The sequence below is a fragment of the Ictalurus furcatus genome, chromosome 29, assembly GCF_023375685.1.
Source record: "Ictalurus furcatus strain D&B chromosome 29, Billie_1.0, whole genome shotgun sequence".
Taxonomy (NCBI): domain Eukaryota; kingdom Metazoa; phylum Chordata; class Actinopteri; order Siluriformes; family Ictaluridae; genus Ictalurus; species Ictalurus furcatus.
The window spans coordinates 13393099-13404049 of record NC_071283.1 but is presented as its reverse complement, the minus strand read 5'-3'; the positions used below and the strand labels follow the sequence as shown (position 1 = coordinate 13404049).

The 10951-nt window shown below is 43.5% G+C and overlaps 1 protein-coding gene across 2 annotated transcripts in view; it reads right to left on the bottom strand.

Moving 5' to 3' along the window:
* Positions 1-7852: 7852 nt before the first annotated feature.
* LOC128604299 (F-box/WD repeat-containing protein 7) overlaps positions 7853-10951 on the bottom strand; it is a 55422-nt gene continuing 52323 nt past the window's right edge. For both annotated transcript variants that reach the window (XM_053619330.1, XM_053619329.1), the window contains exon 11: positions 7853-10678. In XM_053619330.1, the coding sequence (XP_053475305.1) occupies positions 10410-10678 (269 nt within the window). In that variant the 3' untranslated portion in view covers positions 7853-10409. The remainder of the gene's footprint in view (positions 10679-10951) is intronic.

Here is a 10951-nt window from a genome sequence, read left to right as displayed (position 1 = left end):
TTGCTGTCATTTTTAGGAGACAGACGCAGATAGAGATGACCGTCCCCGAGTGACTCACTCTGCGCCGCAGGGCATGCTGGGATACGTGGTGTGTGCCTATGTGTGTGTGCCTAACGTTAGCAGGCCGAGCACCATGTGGTTGTGGGTAAGTTTGTGTCTCCATGATGCTGACCTCAGCTCTGTATTTCCGTCCACGTGCGTCACTGCCGAACCCGACGTCCTTTACGACCCGCCACAAATAACAGGCTTCGGTGACGGAAATAAATACACAAATAAACAAATAAATAAATAATGATATAGAACCGTCCAACGTCACATAACAACAGGGGGCTACATTTATCATTAGCGGAAGGGCTGAGTCACTGAACCGAGCGGTAATTAATCCCCATCCTTTCACCTTTCAGCCATTTAAAAAGCACACGCGTGTGTGTGTGTGTGTGTGTGTGTGTGTGTGAAAACAACGCAAAATAAACAAAAACAAACCGACACAAAATGAATAATAAAAGCACGGCACTGATAATGAACAGGTAGGCCTGCAGGACCGAGACGTTATCGGTGTCGATTTGATTTGGACTGGGTCTCGGGCCTCCGTGTTGATTTTGTAAACGTAATATATGTTGTCTTTTCATTTCGCACGCACAAACTTTGACAGGAAGTCATTTGGTTTGGATGATAACGCGTGCATATTTTGTAAAGAGGATATTAAACCTCTGACAATATTTGTATCTCTTTTTGGCATGATGTATTTTATATCTATGCTTTTATCTATTTGTTCTATTTGCAAACGTGGAACTGATGTCGGTGCTGAAAGTCCACCCTCTTCACTTCACACTAAAACCCGTCCGTAAAGCTATACTTAGCGCTGCTACGTGACAAAATAGTTTACAGTTTACAGCCCATGTTCTGTGTATATAATGTCCTGTACTGGTCCGTGTTGCACCATGGTCCTGAAGAAACCACATTTCGTTCCAATGTATACTAGATATAGAGATATATATGGGGGGCGGGGGGAGGGGTGGTGCACTTGTAATTCCACTAGGGGGCAAAATAGAGCAATAAACTCCTACTCAGTAGCTACTGACAAAATATCCTAATGATATTGGTGGCTAATCTGTTGTACTTTGTTTGTTTGTTTGTTTCAGTAGTTAGTACCTTTTAAAAAAAAAAGTGGTATTTCAGAAGTATACTGCAGCCTGCCACACTGCACAAATTTTTGAGGAACGTGACGAAGAGTTCAGGGCATTGACTCGGCCTCCAAATTCCACAGATCTCAATCTAATGGAGCATCTGTGGGAGGTGCTGGACAAACAAGTCCAATCCACGGAGGCCCCGCCTCGCAACTCGCACCGTATTAGGCAGGTGGTTTTAATGTTATGGCTGATCGGTGCATATAATAATTTTATTTATTATTTAAAATTTTTTTTTTATTTTGTGGTTGTCATTTTAAAAGACAAACTTACCAAGAGATGAGTGTGTTGGTGTGAGACTTTGTGGTGGTGTGGTAAAGGCCTTGCCTCTGAGGCTGGAGGTTGCTGGTTCAAGTCTGGTCTGCCTCAACACAGGGTGTGGTGTTGAGAGAGGTGCTAGAGAAGAGCAGTGTGGAGAAGGGATCAGTGTGGTGAAAGGGTTGGTGAACTGGTGCTTCACAGCTACCAAAAAAGTGTGGGTGATAGGTTATTTTGCTGAAAAATTCTTTATATGCAAAAACTAAGTCGAACCTCTTTCTTTCTGGTGCATAACCCCTTTTGTTCATCTCCACCCAACCTGGGGGGCCAGATGCCCGGATATTCCCCCCACCACGCCCTCCTATACCTTCAGTCATCCCTCACCTTCCACACCATCATTTCCTGAACCTTGCACTTCACTGTTTCCCGAACCTTCCACGGTGCTGCTTCACACCACTGGTTCCTGAACCTTCCACACTCATATCCTGGAGAACCTGGCTGGGGTTTGAACCAGCGACCTCTCCATCCAGAGGTGCTGCTCTTCCAATTGAGCCACAGGATCTCATACTAGCAAGCTCCTTTAAAGAACTTTTCAGTTTTCACTTCACTATTCTTACTATCAAACAAACAAAAGCTAAAGTTGGGATTCAACCCAGTGAGCTCTGACACCAGCAACTGTGACACTAACCACTACACCACCGCAGGACAGGATTTGTCTTCGCTTATTTAACAATGTCAGTAACAGGAAGACACAAGTGTAACTATGAGAGCACCTCTAACCAGCTCACACCAACATACTGATTGAGTGTGTTAATGCACTGTACAACTTATAAGGACTACATCCCGATTACGGCACCTGAGCCTGGAGCCTGGAACCAACGACCTCCTCCTACAATTCTAACCAGTGCACCACTGAGGCACGAGTGGAGGCCATATAATGCAGATTCAGTTAATAAACTCGTGAAACGAAACCAAGAAAGACTAAGAACTGTTTGGCACTTAATATATAAATCATCTTAACCATCAGTGTTGTTCACCACTTCTCATCTTCACACATTTGTTTCTTCATTCAATGGCGATTAGGAAAGCGAGTCATTCCGCTCTGATGGAATCTGCTGCATGCGCTAATCATTTTTTAAACAAATGCTAGCACTAAACCGTTACACTTTACATTCAGGTTTTGCCGTTCCCTTACAGTTAATCATGTCACATCATGGGGACGTTACCCAGACTCCCCCTGACATCTCCGTTCCTCCATCCTACACACTCGGACCTTCAGCACACACGTCCTCGAGACCTGTCTGGGGTCCGGCTCGGCAACCTCCTGACCCAGAGGCGAAGCTTATTCAGTTGATCTCATGCATTTATTTCTAGTTGTTTATTTGTCCTCCATCCAACGTAAGGAATGTTTCCAGCTCACGCACTTGATTTAAAATCAACTAGCTAACGTCGTAAAGAACGAGTCTAACAGCTCGTGCGTGTGAACATGGTCGCTGTTGAAACCGGTGAAACGTAGATGAAGACTTGATGTGTGGCCTAAACTCGTATACTGATGAGTTTGAGAATCCTGCTTTAGAGTATACTATCATATAGACCAGGGGTTCCCAAACTTTTCCAGGGCAGGGCCCCCCAAATGGCATTAACATTTGACCGAGGCCCCCCTTTTGCAAGATGTCTTTAAAACACATTAAAAATACAGACTTCTGAATATATACCCCCCTTTTTAAAAATTAATAATTACAGTTTACATCAGGAATTGAGTGTGTGTGTGTGTGTGTGTGTGTGTGTGTGTGTGGTTGTCTGAGAGTGAGAAAGAGAAAACATACTAGTCGGAGGGATGGGCTTGGTGGCTCCGACCAAATTGTTGAGGCCCCCTGGGCGCCCCCTGGTGGCCCCAAAGGGGATCGCAGCCCCCACTTTGAAAACCACTGATCTAGACTATTGTATGTTGTGCAGCTCTGCACACAGGAACCGAAGCAGCGAGCAGCATTCCTCTCGGATCGCTGGATTACGTGCGAGAAGAATAAATCCACCGACAGAGGATTTTACAGCCTCGGATAGCGGCTCAGAGCCCGATTTATTCTGCACTCGTCCTTCCAGAAAGTCTTTGATTTAAATCTGTGTAAACCTGAGCTAAGAAGATCGCAGCCGCACCGAGACAAACGCAAATCCCGTCTTTTCTCAGCCTCATTATACAAAGCTTCCATCTCTCATGTTCTCCTCCTGCGTTCAGACAAGAGGCAGAAATCTCGCTGGTGTCGTCCTCAGACCCGAGTTGTGGGATCTGCACTGTCCAGCTTGGAAATTAGCAATCATGCTAACGTTTAATACATTTCAATGAAATATCTGGTTTAGGAACAAACTTCAGGTTTTTTTTTTTAAAAAAAAAAAAAAAAAAAAAAAGTGAAAAGTGTGTGTGTTTTCAATCTGAGAGAATACACTGAGATTATAATGTGGATTTTTTTATTAGGTATTTAATGGGATTAAATAGCAGATGCATAAAAAGCAGCAATTTTACAGAATAATAAAGCTCGGTCACTTCGTAAAAGTCTCAGGATTTCAGGAAGTGACGTCTAGCCCATGTTGAGACGTAACGTTATCCTGTTCATCCTCGTACTTTAAAGAGAACCTAAAGAACCTTACAGACACAAGGCATATCTTGATCGTTTATAAATAAAGCTAGCAAAGTCATCCGGCTAAACGCTGAGCCGCTAGCTCTCCGTGTCCTGACTCGGTCTTTACCCGAGTGTGATTTATGTCCAGGGTAAATCTCGTACGCTAACCGTTAATTAGCCGGCTGGGTTTATGCTGCTGCTTTTCTTTTTATATTCAGTATCCATGTACATCGTCCCAAACCACACGCTCTTTAATTAAAGCTCTTTGCTAAGGAAAATTAGCATTTCAGACCCAGCTAATGCCACTGGAGTCTATAAATCCCATCCATAAGAGCGCAAACTGAACCGAATCGACTCGCAAATCTTCTGTAGAAATACTGTATGAAGAAAATCAGCAGATGGTCGAATTGAAACAAATAAAAGAAGGTTCTATAACTATGAAACGGATAACACTTCATTACAAGCAAGGTGGTGCTAAAGAATATTAGCACAGGGCTAACCTACAAACGGCTCCCGTGAGAGAGACGTTCAGCAGTCGGTTCCGGTCCGGTTCGGTCGTGCCGTGGCTTTTACACTCCTCTGTTACATCAATGCCACTTAGCAGCACTGCTTAGCTTACCGATGGCGCACATCGTTAGCTTGCCATGACTGTGTTTAATGTGACTTTAGAGTTCGCAGGTGTAATTCAGAATTCATCATTCCATCTGTGATGGCAAGTCGTCCCGAACTGGCCCAAAGAAACAGGCCCAAACCCTGACACTACCACCACCATGTTTCACAGATGGGAGTCCAAACTCTTTAGAGACAGTTTTCTAACCTTTTCCAGCCTGATGAGCATCAACAACTCCCCCCGCCCCCCCCCTCCCCGAGGTCCTCAGAAATTTCCTTTGTTTGTGCCATGATGCTCAGACTAGTTTCACCTTCAAGTTAACGGCTAATCCTAGAGGTTCACATACTTTTGCCACTCACAGATATGCAACATTGGATCGGTTTCCTTCACAAATCAATGACCAAGTGTAACGTTAAACGTGTAACGTGTATCAGAATATTTTACAGTTGAGTGCAAAAGTTTGCGCCCCCCCCCCCCAAAAAAAAAACTAATCACTGTTAATATCCTACACCACAGAGACGATGAGATCTAATCAGAAATTGTTGATTAATATCCCGTAACAGCGGCTGTGACAGTAGTGCCGGCTGTAAAATAAATACTACAGTTTCTATAGCAACAGGGACCGGTATGGCGGTGGACCCTTAACGTAACCTAAGACTAATAACAAATGCATCGTTATTGAACAACATGTGATTTCAATTATACGTACAGCTGGACGACTCAACACCCTAGACTTAAACGTCACGCTTAATTCGATCCGCCATCGTAAAAAGAACGCACTAAACAGAAATTCCAGAATTAATCTCTAAACTTAATGACCCACGCCATCGCCGGTTTCAAAGCGATCTCATGCTGCTACGCTCCACTATTCATATGGAAATACACCTCTCCAATGTTTTATTAACCCACGCCATGTCGAATAAAGGAGGAGTGTCCGCTATTAGCTCCAGCCACGAGGACGTGTAACTGGAAATAACGAAACTGGAGCTAATTAAGAGGACGGTAAACGAGGCACAGGGCATGCTGCAACTCTCCAAGTCATTAACACGGAGTCATTAAGACTGAACGTGTAAAGCTTACACGTACTCCAGCAGAGCCGGATTAATTACCGCAGCAAACATCAACAGAGGCCGATTTTGATCTTTCTACTGAATAAATAAGGAAGAAATGGCGTTGGGGCTGTGCCATTATAGGAATTAATCAACGATGTGGTGGAGTTCTCATCAACACCTCAAAGTTGATTCTTTTCCAATAAAACTACGCCCTTGATGCGCTTTATTTCTCTTACAGTCGAGGTCATAAGTCTTTCTGACAGTGGAGTCATGAACAGTGACCTTTACTGATGCGAGAGAGGCCTGTAGGTCCTTTAATGTTGTCCTTGGGTGTTCTGTGACTTCCTGGATGAGTCGTCGCTGTGCTCTTGGAGGAATTTTGGAAGGTCGGCCGCTTCTTGGAAGGTTCACTGCTGTGCCGAGTTTTTCCATTTGGAGATAACGGCTCTCGCTGTGGTTCTTTGGAGTCCCGGAGCCTTTGAAATATCTTCGTAACCCTTCCCAGACTGATGTATTTCAATCACCTTCTTCCTCATCATTCCTGGACTTTCGTTCAAGTGTGTTACTGAGTAAGACCTTTTAACCGACTTCCTGCTGTTGAAATTTTTTTATATTTAAGTGTTGATGTGATTGAACAGGGTTTGCAGTAATCAGGTCTGGTTGCGTCGGGAATTACTAACTATGGGGGCAAATACATTTTCACACAGGCCCAGTTGGTATTAGATAACCTTTTCATGCTTCAATAAATAACATTATCATTTAAAAACTGTTTTTAATGTTTACTCAGGTTGCCTTTGCTTTATCTTAGATTTAGTTTTAATTTCGGAAACAATTTAGTACGGGATGTACACAAAAAAGACACAAGAAATCAGGATGGGCGCAAATACTTTTTCACAGCACTGTATTTGTAGCTACATGGATAGAAAGTGCTGTGTTGTAGCACATTTCAGGCTGCTTCGATATTTTGTTCGATGATAACTCGCCCGCTAGTTCTCTACATTCACAGGCATTCCTTAAACATGATGTACGCTCAACTGCAATGCATTATGGGTAACACACACACTAACACAGTATGTGTTGTATTTAAATAATATCTAATAAAATAACTACTAGGAAGACGTCTGTTCTACCACGTGTGACCTAGTAGTAAATTCATGGAGTCTTACGTTTGACACGGCGTATTCCTTCCAAATAAATAAATAAATAAATAAAACAAACAAACAAACAGACTTCAGTGCCTCGGAAAGATCCGGATTAATCTCACGCAGTCAGAGAGGAATCCTGCAGGATGTGTGAATATTTAAACTATATCCAGCACCCGAGCATTTTTAGCTTCAAGCCTGGTTTTACTCCTCAGAAGTAAAGGAAGGAAGCGTAACATTAGAAATGGCAGATGGCAAGAGCTCATAATAATCCCCACTGAGCTCGCAGATTTCTCCAGGAATCGCACGACTGCCACAAACACGCCTGAGCGACGCTCAGGGACATCGGCTCGTGTACAGCGGAGAACATGGACAGACGCGGTTTTTCCCTTTTTCCTTTCTAGATCTTCGAACACCGTGATCTTCACATGCGGCTTGACGAAATGTTAAGGAGGTTTTTTAAGAAACATTAAGAAACGCTTTTTTTTTTTTGCCATGTTCACCGCGAACACAGGAAACTCGTGTTCTTGACGTCGACGCCGCGTTCGACTTCACGTCTCCGTCAAATCAACGTCCGAGTTTTGTGGCTTTCGGTACGGACACGTTTGCCTCGAGGGTATTTCTAACCGCGAGAAAATTCGCATTTAGAAGATACACGCGTTCAAAATCGACAGTCCCTCTCTACCACCGATACGCATCAACCGTTCTGATGACATCACTCCGCACTTTCAGCTTCTCGTCAGGTTTCCTGTCCAATCAAACGCTCTGTGGAATCTGAAGAGTCCCGCCCCTCGGGGGCCGTAAATGCGTCGTAAATAACTAAACTTCCACGTGATTAGATTTCTACCGGCGGTTATCTGATTGGCCGAGGAACACGAGAACGGTTCGCTCAGTCTATCTATAGCTACTGACCATGAACCGGTGCTTGGACCCCGAATAAGAGAAGATGCTGGTGCTGGTGTAGAGAAAACAGTTTCCGCTTCATGAGTACAATAAACCGTAGAAGCTTTATTGGGCACATATGACACTTTCACACAGTGACAAAAAGAAAAAAAAAAAAGAAGCTTGAAATGAAACGAAAAAAAACCAAGAAAAAAAATAATAATAATAACAACCCCACATTTTATTGCACTTAAGTTATAAGAAAATAAAAATTCTAATAGACAATCCCTTTAAGGTTTTGCTGTATTTTTTTTTAATCTGTCTGTTACACCAGGCAGTTTGGACTGGAAAAAAAAAAAAAGAATGAAAAAGAAAGAAAGAAAAATAAACACCTCCATCATCTGATTTTCTTAAACCAGACCATAAATAAAAACTAAAAACTGGAGAAAGAACTTGTTTCCTCTTTTTTTTTTTGTTTTTTTTTTTTAATCGTAATATACAGTGTTAAACCAGTTTCACAGTTCAGCGTGAGTGTGTGACTCGGAGAATGAGACGAACGGGTTTGGCTACGTTGACGCTTTTTTTTTTTTTTTTTTTCTTTGTTGTTGTTGTTGTTGTTGTTGTCCCCTCTTCAGAAAGAACGACGAGCGGGTCCGACTTTCCGTCAATCCGATGCTCTAATCCAAAGGAGAGGAAAAAAAAAAAAGAGAAGAAATCCATCCAACACGTCCCCAACAGAACTTCCGTCCCAAGGAATGTGTGAACGATGCTCAAACACACACACACACACACACACACACACACACACGCAGGCACACACACTCGGCATCGTCCATAGTCGTCGGACCTTCTCGCTCTTTCAGCCTCGTAGAGGCACATTTGGCTCAAGTTTCAGTGGCAAAAAAAAAAAAAAAAATTCCGATTTCATATCTTGTGTGTGTCTTTTGTTGATTTATTTATAAGTCTAAATTCTTTTAGGATTTAGTCTGGGACTAAAACGTCACAGCCAGTGGAGGAAAGAGAGAAAGAGAGAGGAAAAACAAAAAAAAAACAAACAAAAGTCCCGCATGAGTGACTAGCAGCATTAAGTTCAGTTTGGCCACTGGGAGAAAAGGAACAGGAAGGGGCGGGGCTTCCAAGGGGCTTATAAGTAAAATAAACAACAACAAAACAAAAACAATAAGAATTTGTAATCTCCCATGAAGCGACGGTTCTGAGCCAACGTGAGGAAACAGAGAACAGCGACAACAGAAACAGAACTGCACTGAGGATGTGGAACAGCACGTAAAGACACACATCTGACCAAAAAAAACAAACACAAACAAACAAACAAACAAACAAACAAAATGTCCACCATTTTCCTCCTTCAACCCAAATATAATCCACATCTGACGTTTACGCTGCTAACGTGGCTAATAAACAAGAGGAGCGTACGACCTCCAGTTTAGCATCGTGACATCCATGTCTTTTGAGGCAAATGTGATGAGTCAGACATGCAGTTTGCACAACGCTAACCTAGCAGCGCTAAACTTCCTTTTATCATTAGCGATCTTAGCACTTCCTGTCCGATCGACTACATTCAGGATGAGGGGAACATCGTGTGTTTTTGTTTTTACGCCAGACTGCCTGCCTTTATATTAATACTGAGACTCGTTGTAGAGGTAACGGTGGAGAGAAACTGAAACACAACAAGAACACAAGACGCTGACGCTCGTGGAGGAGAAGAAAGAAAAAAAAAAAGAAGAGAAAGAAAGAAAGAATGACACTTAAATTCACAGTTGTGCATTGAACACTAAATAATTGTGTGTGTGAGTGGGTGTGTTGGGGAGAAACACGGATCTCTCTTACAAGTATCGAGGGTGCTTTGTGTGTGTGTGTGTGTGTGTTTTGTTTTGTCGTTGTTGTTAAATCCTCACATTTAAATCTCAAAGATCTTTTATCCATTTTTTTTATCCTGTGTCAACTCGGCTTCCTCGCTCACGTCATGCATACAGTGTCGACTTGTTCGTATCGGTTTAAAAAGAAAGAAAAAAAAACAACAACACAACAAACAAACAAACAAACAAACACAAAAAGAACACAAATAGAGAGATAATGCTGTCTGGGGTGTGCAGGCTTGTATCAGCAAGTCTCTGAGCAAGAAACGCTGTGAGAAAGGGAGTGAAGGGGAAAAAAAAAAATAATTAAATCCTGTTCCTTCCCAGAATGCTTTGCTGCACAGAACCCCCATAATCCCCCCCCCCCCCCCACCCCACAAAAAAAAACAAAACACAAAAGGGACCAGACAAGCAGATGCCAGTCATGGAGCTGCATGAGGAAGCCTTCCTTCCCAGAATGCAGAAGCCCCGCCTCCTCGTTCCTGCCCCCACCCCTTTCTAAAGATGGAGGAGGATGATGCCTCTATACGGTGGGGGTCCAGTCTCAGAGCTGCGCAAGAAGGCGCACTTCAGTTATGCCCCACCCCCTTTCTGAAGAAGCACAACCCTCGTTCCCCCCCCCTTTCAACCAAAAAAATAAATCGCAGCAGCGGTCACTAAAGGGGCGATTCATGGCAGGAACGGTGAGCAGTGGTGAGTCCAGTGGCGGAGCTGCGCGAGGAGGCCCGTTTCTGCACAACCCCCCAACCCCCGCCTCTCTTTCTCTCCCTTCGCTTCATGTCCAGTTCACTTGAGTTCGACGTCGAAGTCGAGCACGAGCAGTTTGGTCTCCTCGGTGCCGTTCCTGCTGCCCACGGCGCACACCAGCTTCACGTTGGAGGCTCGGATCCTCCACACGACTCCGCCGCTGCCGCCGCTCTCCAGGCTCACCAGGTTCCGGATGAAATCTCCCGAGCGCAAATCCCACAGCTTCACCGTGCCGTCGTCCGAACTCGTGATCACAAAGTTCTTGTTGAACTGCAGACACGTCACGGCGCTCTGGTGCTTATGAGGACCTGAGGGAGACAGCGAGAGAGAGAGAGAAGTGAGGGAAAGGTGGGGGGATGAGTCATCGCAACTATATATATATATATATATATATATATATATATATATATATATATATATATATATATATATATATATATTTTCAAAAAGAGACACAAAAGGCGTGTCTCCGTTACAACCTGCTAGCGGTTGCTAAGTAATAGCTACTATTTAGACATAATTTAGTATGCTTATTTGGGACGCAGCCCATGTTTCCACATGTTTTATTATTATTACTACAG